The following is a 12,196-nucleotide window of genomic DNA, read 5'->3' as shown; positions in this document are numbered from 1 at the left end:
TCTTCTCCCTACCTCACCAGCCATATCTCCTAGAAATCACTGCTTGTGTTTAACAGTTTGTTTTATATTCCTCCTCTCAGAGAAATGATCGTAGTTTGTCTTTCTATGCCAAGTATAATTTTTATTCTTTTTAAAAGAGGAAGATAAAAATTTAAGTAAAGGACTAAAGACAAAATAGAAGAGCATTCTCAAAATTATTTTAATGATGAGAATGAATTAAAATATAAATCTTAATTCTCACTTCTCATCACGGACAATGAAAATTATATTAATTTGCCATAGACTCATATTGAGGAATGTTATCAAAATGAGACAAAATAACTCAGAGGGAATAGAGTCAGACCAGAAAATAGTGAAGGAACTCCTTATGGTCCAAATTCTCTGTTCAAATTAACTTAGTTGACATGGTCATTAAACTTTATCCCTTACCATCTCACAAAAGAAAGAGGAGACTGCACTTTCACCCACTTAAGACATTCAGATTCAGTGAGAGATAATGAATAATGAGTCTATTCTTTTTCTGTTCTTTTTATTATTGTTAAGTAGTTGTTCAGAGAAGCTGCCATTTAACAAAGCAGTGTGTGAATATAAGTCTTGATCAATGTTACATCTTTTGACATTCTCACCCATCCTTCTGCCACCTACCCCTTCTCTCAGTTTTCTTAAGTTTGTAGGATGTACACTGAATTCTTGGCTACATTCTTACCCTGCTTTTCTTTTAATTGGCTACTTCTTCCCTCTTAACCCTACCCTACCCCTCTTGAGTACACTCTTCCGGGTATTTCATTTTGCTGAACTTAGAGTTTTCCTTTACACTAGTTGAGTTCTCCCTTGAATCCACTGTATTTCAGTTAATATACTCATATATATACTTGCATACCACCCAACATATTTACTTCTAAGATTATAAGCTAAATCTAGCTTCCACAAATAAGAGAAAACATGCATCCTTTGTCTCTCTATGTCTGTCTTACTTCACTTAACATATTTTTTTCTAGGTTTTTCAATTCCCTTAAAAATTGTCCAATAATAAAAGTAATCCTTAGTAGGAAGAATAGTGCTGAATAAGTAAAAATACAAAACTTCAAGCTTCCAAGCTATAGAAATGAAAAAAGTTTGATACTGGTACAAAAATAGGCCTCAAGACAAATGGAATAGAAAACCCAGAAAGTAAACCCACAGATCTATAGCCATTTAATATTCAAAAAGGGGGTCTGAAACATAGGGTGGAAGAAAGTCAGCCTCTTCAACAAATAATGCTAGCAAAACTAGAGATTTATATGCAGAAAACTGAAACTAGATCCTTAGATGTCACTTGCCAGCATCAATTCAAAATGGACCAAAAACCTCAAGTAAGACTTGAAACCATGAAATTATCACAGAAAAGAATAGGGGAAACATTAGGGCTTCTCAGCATACATAGATACATTCTGAGTGAAGATTCAGAAGCACAGCAAATCAAAAAAAGACCTGATACATGAGACTGTATCATACTAAGCTAACAAGCTAAAACAACAACCTACAGAATGCCTCCTATACAGACAATGACTTTGTATCCAAAATATAGAGAACTTAAAAATTAACCCTTGAACTGGGAAGGTGGCTCAGTGGTAGAGTGCTTGCCTTGCATGCCTGAGGCCCTGGGTTCGATTCCTCAGCACCACATAAGCAGAAAAAAAGCAGAAGTGGCACCGTGGCTCAAGTTGTAGGGCACTTGCCTTGAGCTGAAGAGCTAAGGGACAGCGCCCTGGCTCAGAGTTCAGGCCCACGACTGACAAAAAAGAAAAAAAAAAAAGGAAAAAAAAAACTCTGAAAAAGCAACTCAACCAATAAATGAGCCAAGTTAAAGAGAATTACCTCAAAAGGAGTAAAAATAGCTAGTACATACTGGCCATAAAGAAGATGCAAATCAAAACAGCCTTGAGATTCTTCCTCACCCCAGAGTTCATTCTTAATGCTTGATCTGGAGCTCTCTAGCCATTCATTGTAAAAATGGCATGAAAGAAAAGTAGAATTAGTATGAGCACTGCCAAAAGTCAAAGAGGATAATCATATGATTTTGTTGTTTGCAGAATATTCAGATTGAATATGTATATAAAATACCCATTCTTGGGCAAAGCAACAAGTAAATATTACTTAATTCATGGTAAACAATATATTAAAATACATATCTTTTTGAAAAAGAAACAGGTATTTGACTGTCTTTTCTGAACAGCAAAGTTCCACTCAGTGATGCTCTCTTGCCTTAAAAAGAACAGTGGTTGAAGTAAATTTACATTCCCACCAACAGTGTAGTAGCTTTCCTTTTGGCCATATACCCACCATTATCTGTTATTGTTAGCTATTTTGATAATGGCCACCGAGGTGAAGTGGAATCTCGTGGTTTTGATTTGCATTTCTTTTATGGCCAGAGATGAACATTTCTTCATATGTCTACTGGTCATTCTTACTTGAGAAGTCTCTTTTTAAAATCATTAACCCATTTATTAACTGGATTGTTCTTTCTTTGTGGGCTTGTTTTATGGGGGTTAATTTTTTGAGTGCTAAGTATATTGTAGATATGAGGCTCTTGTCTGAGTATGGGGGTTCTTCAAAAGACTTTCCTGAGACCCAGCAATTCCACTACTGAGAATTTATCCAATAGACCAAAAACAAAGCGACACTAATGCTACCAGTACAAACATGACCATTACAATATTGTTTACCATAGCCAAGATATTGAATCAACCCAGATTCCCCTTTATGGACAAATGGATCAAGAAAATGTCACACACACACACACACACACACACACACACACACACACACACACACACACACACACACACACACACACACACACACACACACACACACACACACTGGAATTCTATGCATCCATCAGAAAGAATGACATAATCCCATTGATAAGGAAATGGAAAGACTTGAAAAAAATTATATTACATGAAGTAAGACTGACCCAAAAAAGAATAGGTTGCCCGGTTTCCCTCATTTGCAGTAATTAGAATGTATCTATAAATCTAAAAGTAAACACAATGAATGGTACAAGACCAAAAATTTTACTTGGACACGATAAATTAAACAGGACTTTAAACATTCACATTCATACAGTGAGAGCAAAGAAAGATATTCTTAGGAGAGGGTCACAAAGCTTAATAACTATACACATAGGATCATATAAAATGTTTATTGAAATGAACTCCAAGAAATGAAAAATGTGGTTATTTTTGGTTTTTTTCCTTTGTTGCTGTTTCAGATTTCTGTACCTATTGACTTTTGTTAAGTTTGTCTGTTTTGAGGAAGGTATGGGGAGCACAGAAATGGTGGGACTAAGAGTGAACAATGCAACAGTGACACTCACCAGACACTATATTAAAAATGAACTATACAACTTGAAGGGGTGGGGGAAGGTAAAAACTAGGAGTAAGTGAAGAGGTGACATTGTTCAAAAAGACATGTAGTCACTACCTGGCTTACATAACTGTAACCCCTCTGTACATCATCTTTACAATAAAAGTAAATAGATAAATAAGAAAGAAAAAAGAATAGAGAAGGCAGGGGATTATTTTGTGCATGTGTATAGATAGGATTCCTGACCTGTGATCAATTTTAACTAATAACCAACATTGTGTCTAATGGTGTTTGTGTAATGAAAATGTATGGAGTGGTCTTAATTACTTATATCATGGAGTGAATAAAAAATAAGACTACATACACAGTTAAAAGAATCCCTAGTGAACTTAAATTAGGAAGTGGTGAAGTTATTTATCTTCTTTCTCCTCTTTCTAGAAGAAACAGAGAAAGAAACATAGTTGAGTATTTTGAGGTAAAAATCCTCTACTGGGTTTGATATGTCACATTTGGATACTTCTTTAAATATAAACAAAAATTACTTGGGATCTGATACTTGTACTGCAACCATAAAATTATGGACAAGTGTCACATACAGAAAAAAATCAATTGGTTCATTAGTTCAAAGAATACTGGAATCAGTAGCTCTGAGTGTATTTGCCTGGTCTGCAAATTATATATTGTGCATATCCAAATATTTATGCAAATGATAGAAATACATGTGTCTCTTGAGTTCTTCATCCACACATTTACAATTTTTGTTTGCTATTTTACCTGAGATAATACATACAGCCAATTTGAAAACTTACCTCATTTAATATACATCCTTAAGTGGAAGTCTATTCAGTATGATACCATTTTTATTGATTGTTTTGTCTCTTATTATAAATACCAGTCAACTGTCAATATTTTAGAACAATGGTATTTCTCCCAATCTTTAAGCATTTATTATTTAACCATGCAAACACTTATTAATGATTTGTATTTCTGATGACAGTACAGATTTTTCAATCTGAATTAGGATGAACAAAACTATTTCTACATATGTAATTTTCTTTTATAATTCTTAAGATTCCTCATTCAGCTATTCCTTTTGCTAATACTCTATATTAGTTTGCTGGCAGAAAGACAGAAAGAGATGGCTATACCCTAATAGGGAGCACTTGACACTAGTATTCAGTCAACATTTTCTATTGGCTACCATAAAGTAGTTGTTAAATTTCACACATAGAATGCACCTAAGTGCAAAGTCTGAGAGTAATTAAATACTAGGAAGAATACCATCAAGACAGGCGCTGGTGGCTCATGCCTGTAATCCTAGCTATTCAGGAGGCTGAGATCTGAGGATCACGGTTCAAAGCCAGCCCGGGCAGGAAACTCCATGAGACTCTTATCTCCAATAAACCACTAGAAAATCAGAAAGTGGTGCTGTGGCTCAAGCGGTGGAGCGCTTGCCTTGAGCTGAAGAGTGCATGGACAGCGCTCAGGCCCAGAATTCAAGCCCCATGACTGACAAAAATCAACAACAGCAAAAACAAAAGAAAACAAAAAACACAGAATACACTGACTATAACAAAAAGGAATTCTCCAAACATCCTTGTCTATGGGGAGAAAAACTAGCAGTAAATAAAAGTGGCAATAGAGGACTAGGCTTTGGCTCATCGTTAAGAGTTAAGGAAAGGCAAATCCACTATAATGAAATAATCCACACTTCTCCACCTGAGAGTTGTTATTGCAGTGTAGAAGCCTTGCCTGACAGAGAGGTGTGGTACCATTGTGACCCTCACAACAGATGTGAAAGATGTATAATCAGTGACCCACAGACCATTAACTGTTGGCCAATCAGTGGCATTCATAAAACCAATGGCAATGCTTTAACTTGAACACAGGTGAGTACAGCTATAATTTGAATACAGACATTTTGACCACTGTATCACAGTGCCTTCTTAAAATGCAGTCTTTTAAGAGAAGGCATTTTTCCAGTCTTTTTACATATGAAGGCAAGTTATCTTTCTTGCTCTGGTCCAACAGAAATGATAAGAAACACTGTGAGACATAGTAAACTCTGGCAATGACATGCCCTTTAGCAGAAGCATGATCTATTATAAAATAGTTTACACAGACACAGACACAGACACAGACACAGACACAGACACACACACACACACACACACACACACACATACACACACACACACACACACACACACACACACACACACACACACACACACACACACACACACACACACACACACACACACACACACACACAACATTAGTTTCTCTGTATAACTTTTTTTTCCCCAAAAGTTAAAGTCTTGATGTAAAGTTTTAAATTACGGAGGGGAAAAGAAATCCCTTATAGCTACTGTATCTTAATTCCTCACATTACCAATTAAGAAATTTTGCCCTAAAGTATAAATGTTTCTTTGCAATTTTCTACATATCATCATTAATAAGATAATAGAACAGAAAAATTAGTAGGGAGCTCATTTGAATTTTTTCCTCCTAAAGGCTGGCTTTTGTGAGAAAATTTATCTACATTTCAATTCTAACACATTGTGAATGATAAATGAACTCGATGGAATAAAGGACACGACATTGCTCTGTCTTCCATTTCTATTTCTTTCATCAGAGTATTCCACCTGGCAAAGTTCATCCCGCAGTGCTCACCACTGTATCAGGAATAGATTAATGATCCCTAGCACTCCGAAGAACCTAAGTTGAGGGTACCAGTCAAAATAGGTAAATAGTAATGGTTTGAGAGGCCCAAGGTTGGCCAGAAAGGAGCCTTGTTTTTTTTCTTGTTGCTGTTAAATTTCTCTCACGTTTATGTGCTCTAGCTCATTTTACATAGGAAGAGCAATAGCAAAAGCTATTTTACCTTGCTTTCATTGCCAGATTCAATCGCTTCCAGACCAGAGACAGTGAAGAAATATTCGCCCTGAAGCTGAAAGCTGAATGCAAGAGGAAAACACATTACCCTTCATCTCTCCCTCCTCGATCTTTCGGCAATCTCCTGCCTGTTGTTTGAAGAAGAGGCTCCCTATCCAGACAACCTCCAGTATGATTCCGCATAGCAATGGCTCTAACCCTGATGGGTGATAGATGTTGAACCGATACTGTTAAGGAGAGTGCTTGAGGCAGAGAAAAGAGAATATTGTATTTGTCTATAGTTTCCACAAGAGTCAATTTGTTGTACTATCCTGGTTACTTTTTACACTTGAACACGGTAGCTAAATTCCTCATTTTTCAATAGAGATGAATACATTAGCTAAGAACAGTGTAGATGTAAGATGTGTCAAATTTATAGGTGAAAAAACAGGAGAAGTGTTTACCCTTAGAGTTAAAGCAGACTTAAGGATAAGCACTGTAAGAAAAAATAAACATAATTCAATTTTTGACTATACAAATTATTGCATTACCTCAGGGTAGTATCACATTAAAATATTAAAGAGTAAAAGCATTAAATTAATCTTACTTTGGATATTAGAGAAATTTGCTAGTATTTAAAAATAATGCAAATAAATCCTCAGTTAACTATGTGTTCTAGGATATAAAAATTAAAATACCAAAATACTGAATTCTAAAACATGAACAAAGTTAGACCATTCTTGTTTGTGATGTGTCAGCACACCAGAGCAAGCACATATAAGACACAAAGTAACATTCTACATCTTTCTGTTGTGATTATGTAAAAAAAAAAATAAGCTATTAAAAATAATTTGTTATAAGATGGCATTAAGTAAATGATTTATGCCAAAAAACCCTGCAGTGGAATATACTATATCACAATGGCTTATAAAAGTTGTCTAGGGCCGGCGCTGGTGGCTCACGCCTGTAATCCTAGCTACTCAAGAGGCTGAGATCTGAGGATCGCAGTTCAAAGCCAGCCAGGGCAGGAAAGTCCATGAGACTCTTATCTCCAATAATCCACCAGAAAACCAGAAGTAGTGCTGTAGCTCAAGTGGTAGAGCACTAGCCTTGAGCTGAAGAGCTGAGGGACAGCGCTCAAGCCCAGAGTTCAAGCCCCACAACTGACAAAAAAAAAAAAAAGGTTGTCTAGGCTGTGATAGAAAAAAATGCAAACCGTATTTTCTTTTAAATTCTTCATAGTTTATCGTGTGTATTTTTCCATCTCCTACCTACCAATAGTGCAATTATTGATGTGTTTGGGGGCAGAGAATGCCTATGTCAAAAGTAGTTAATTTTCATTACATTAACAACCTAACTTAAGACTGTGAAATCTAAAGAATAGACCAGCAAATTCAATTAATATAATGAAAATATAGTTATAATCACTGCTTTTCTTAATTTTTTAGAGGTTCTTAATTTTGTTACAGATGAAAAGAACATGGGTATACATGCTAAATTAATAGCATCTGTTTTCATATCTAACAAAAATAAAGGTAAGGATTCATAAATAGAACAGAAGACATCATGGCTAAGTTTTGTATTCTCACCAGTGACAGGTTCAGGACACAGTGGGAAGTGCTGGACATTAATACAACACTGTAATGAGATGGCTGAGATTATATTTCCCTGTGTGTAACAGCATCGGCTGGCATTGCTGAGTCTTTTAGGAAATCACATTGTATTAAGCTTGGAAGTTAAGGAAAATAACACACATTACACTGAGATATTCAAGACTTTATTCAAAAAATGTTTAAGCATGTTAGATAATTCATAGGTTAAACTTCACTAGGAAGTTTGTGGTTCACCTTGACCATTAGTGAGGTTTTCTTTTCTCTCTCTCCCTCCTTTCTACCCTCTGTTTCCTTCCTCCCTCTGTTTCCTTCCTTCCTTCCCTTCTTTTCTCCCTCCATCTCACTTTTCCTCTCTCTCTCTCTCTCTCTCTCTCTCTCTCTCTCTCTCTCTCTCTCTCTCTCTCTCTCTCTCTCTCTCTCTCTCTCTCTTGCTCTCTCTCTCTTCTCTTTCTCTTTCTTGTGATGGTCCTGGGGCTTGAACCCAAGGCCTGGTACAATCCCTCAGGAATTTTTGTACCCCTTCAGCCACAGCTTTATGTCCAGGGTTTGTTTATGGTTAGTTGTAGTTAAGAAATCTCATGGGCTTCAAATCATGATCCTAGGCCACAGTTTCCTGAGAAGCTAGGATTACAGCTGTGAGCCACTGGTACCTGGCTTCAAAAGTGAATTTTTCAAAGAACATGTCCAAGCACTTCTGTTAATCATGAATAAACAGGATTAAACAAAGAAGAAATACTGTAATTAATGGAAAGGTATATTTTGGTCTTTAAAAATAGTGATGTGTTAGTTTAACAAAATAATACCAGGAAGCTGAAATATGTTTTGTCATGAAGTGGGGAGGTCAAGGAGAGGAGGGGAAATTGAATCAAGAGAAAAGGGTGGCAAATACTGCCATAATATTTAATGTATATATGTGAGGGGATGAATGGGATTCGGAGAGATTCAGGAGAATGATCAAAGGACCTTGATCAAATTCACCATACTTGTAAATTGATTTGTTTAACTGAAAACCCTTTGTACAACTGCTTAGGTAATTTAAAAAAGTGACACATTATTTCTCATCAATATATCATAAATTCTCAGTTACAATAAGATGTTTGCCAATGATGGGTGAACCAGAAACTATTATATAAAAAAAAGTAGAGGCACTATTATAAAAGAGTATAGCACTGAATTGAAATAGAGAGCTGACTCTTAACATAATTTTAAGTTACAAAACGTTTCCTAAAAAATGCACAAGTTAACTGGGCTCTGGTGGCTCACCCCTGTAATCCCAGCTACTTAGGAGGCTGAGATCTGAGGATTGCAGTTCAAAGCCAGCTTGGGAGAGGAAAAACCATGAGACTCTTATCTCCAGTAAACAACTCAGAAAAAGCCAGATGTGGTTGTGTGGACTCAAGTGGTAGAATGCTAGCCTTGCGCACAAAGAGGCTCAGGAACAGTGCCCCATGCCCTGAGATCAAGCACTATGACTGGCCAATAAGCAAACAAACATCATGTATAAGCAAGTGCATGAAAACATGGGAGAAAGTATCAGAGTGGTGACGATCCACGTTAATGTTCACTCCAAATCAGTCCCTCTATGGCACCGCAAAATAAACATTAACATGGGCAATTTTGCAATTATTTTTATTGGGTAAAGTAAAAGACACTTTTCAAAAGTGCTTCAATTCTGTGTTATGTATTTGTTAAGACTTCAGATATCACCATCTACCAAAATAATATGTGAATAAAAAAGATCACAAAATAAAACAAAAAGTGAGTTCATGTGATAAAGGCCTTTTTATGCTATGTTTGATACAATTCCTGGTTTCACATTAGTCCTACATATTTATTACAATTATTTATAAACATAATTTGGAGAAACAAAGAAAGCAACTCTGTTCCTCATAATGTAGATCAATAGATATAACAAATAAGGCCACTAAATATCCACTTTTAAAAAACACTATACACACTCAACGAATATTCTTATATAGAATATAGAATTCATAAACTGAAATTAAAAGGATCAAACAATTTGTTAGGAAAGCAAAACATTTCAAGATATTATATAGCATACTTCCTTTGAGAACCCAAGCTGCTTCCATGGCTTAGAAATATGGATTGCTAAAAATTTAAACATAATCTCCCCCCTCTACTTCTTCAAGCGAGGCCTGATCTATTTGCATAAAGCAACATTGAATTTTGATATGACGTTTTGGCTAGACAGCTGTATGTGAAAAGCTTACATATTATAAACTCAGTGACAAGAACCAGCAAGTGACACATATCTGTCTGTGGTGAGCTGAGATCAGGTTTCTTCAGTTTGGCAGATCCACATTCTGTAGGATGAGGGCCACTCGGCTTGGAATGTACACCTAAATCAACACAATCATGTCAGTGTGATTGGAAGAAATACTGAACATGTTGTCATTATGTCAAAGTGGCACAGTCTCACATCTGACTGAAATCACTGGTATTTTTTAACTGTTGCACCTGAGAAGGCTCAAACTTACAGAGCCAAAGGTAAGATTATTCTAAAATCATCACCACTAGAGGGCTCCATATTACTTATTAAAAGCAACATTCATTGCAGATGAATACATAAATGGTACTCCTAGTTCCACGTTTAACCACAATGAGGTGGAATACATGACTACCTGGAAGTTGTATAATTTTACTTTGTTTAGATAGTTGGATGCAATATGTTGTCTTCCTTTTTATAACGATGCTTTAACCACCCGCACTCCATTTCCCTGTTCATTTTACAAACCAAAACAGAGGGATCCATGTGCATTTTAGCCCCCTTCACATTTTAACTCAATTGAAATCATGAAACAGAAATACACCCCCCTTACAGACACTGAATAATCCTGATTCACTTCCTCCTTCCTTCCATCTTCCTCATTCTTTACCTTGAGGCTCCAGTCACAGTGTTTCAGGTGTCAAATTCTTCCCCTATCCGAATTCTTTTTTTTTTTTTAACATTTTTATTAAATATATATTTTTATTGTAAAGATACTGTCCAAAGGGGTTACAATTACATACATAAGGTAATGAGTACATTTCCTATCTACATTATTACCCCCTCCTTTGTTTTTCCCCTACCTTTCCTTCCCTCCCTACCTCCCCAACTTCTTTCCCTCCCTCTGAAGTTGTAAAAACAGCAGATTCCACTGTTGACTGGACTAAAAAATACATGATGAAGAAAGGAATAATAGTGGATCAATATGTGGGTATTTAAAAAAAGTTCTCTAGTGTGCTGATATAGGCTATCACTTTTACTAAATTCAGAAGTAATCTGATGGCTTGACGCTTATCTATGTGTAGTCTATACAGCAATACTTAGGAATTATCTTAGTTAACAGTATAAATAACACAGATGGTTGTCATCATTATGACAATCTCTACCCTTCTGACTTTGTTAATATTGTTACTTTATCTCTGAGTGAAAGCCTGACTTAAGGTTACAATACAATCAACACAAAACAAAAACAAAAACAAAAACCCTTCCATTTTAGAACTAAAAGGACAATACAAACATTTTAGAAAGAAAAATAAAACCAGAATCTCATTTTCACTGAATAAGACATGTATGTCCAATCTATTTTTAACTCTGCAAACACATACAATGTTTTTCCCTAAGGTTTCTTATTACACTAAAAAAAATTCAGACACCAGTTGGGCTGGGTGTTCTTGAACACAGAAGATTATGGGAGTTTTTAGATGGTTGCATTTTAGGAAATTTATGAATATAATGGTGAAGGAACAGTTTTTCTTATCGTTAATTAGAAGTAATTGTGATTTGGACAGTTATATTCATCTGAGAAAGATTTCATAAATGTTAATAGTTGGTTATAGTTCAATATCTTGCTTTGCCACCAAATATTTCTAAATATAAATATTCTGTCCCTTTAGTAATTACATGTGTACATGTGGGGAAATCAAATTAACTTTTTTTTTTTTTTGGTCAGTTGTGGAGACTGAACTCTAGGCCTGGGTGCTGTCCCTCAGCTCTTCAACTCAAGGCTAGCACCTACCACTTGAGTTACAGTGCCACTTCCGGCTTTTTTCTGCTTATGTGGTGCTGAGGAATTGAACTCAGGGCCTCATGCATGCAAGGCAATCACTCTATCACTGAGCCAACTTCCTAGCCCTAATCTTACACCTTTTAAAACATAGGAGAATGTAACTGTTAATGCATGCCTTCTATGTAATATTTTCTCTTTAGCTGTGATATGTAATATAGTAAGAGACCAGCTCATCAAACAGAAACTAGGTATATCCTTGAACAAGCTGGGCTTGTCAATGACCAAGACAGACCCAGCCTAAAGAATTCCATTATTCATCCATAGACAAAAAAATAAGGTCAA

General features: G+C 35.9%; 1 protein-coding gene across 2 annotated transcripts in view; it reads right to left on the bottom strand.

Moving 5' to 3' along the window:
* Window positions 1-9,456: 9,456 nt before the first annotated feature.
* The window catches only part of Gbe1 (1,4-alpha-glucan branching enzyme 1), a 210,857-nt gene continuing 208,117 nt past the window's right edge, over window positions 9,457-12,196 (bottom strand). For both annotated transcript variants that reach the window (XM_070030451.1, XM_070030450.1), the window contains exon 16: window positions 9,457-10,201. In XM_070030451.1, coding sequence (XP_069886552.1) covers window positions 10,145-10,201 — 57 coding nt within the window. In that variant the 3' untranslated portion in view covers window positions 9,457-10,144. The remainder of the gene's footprint in view (window positions 10,202-12,196) is intronic.

The sequence above is a fragment of the Dipodomys merriami genome, unplaced genomic scaffold (assembly GCF_024711535.1).
Source record: "Dipodomys merriami isolate MVZ:Mamm:240054 unplaced genomic scaffold, mDipMer1.0.p SCAF_2, whole genome shotgun sequence".
NCBI lineage: Eukaryota > Metazoa > Chordata > Mammalia > Rodentia > Heteromyidae > Dipodomys > Dipodomys merriami.
Note: the sequence above shows the minus strand (reverse complement) of the source record. Positions and strands in the feature narration are given on the sequence as shown.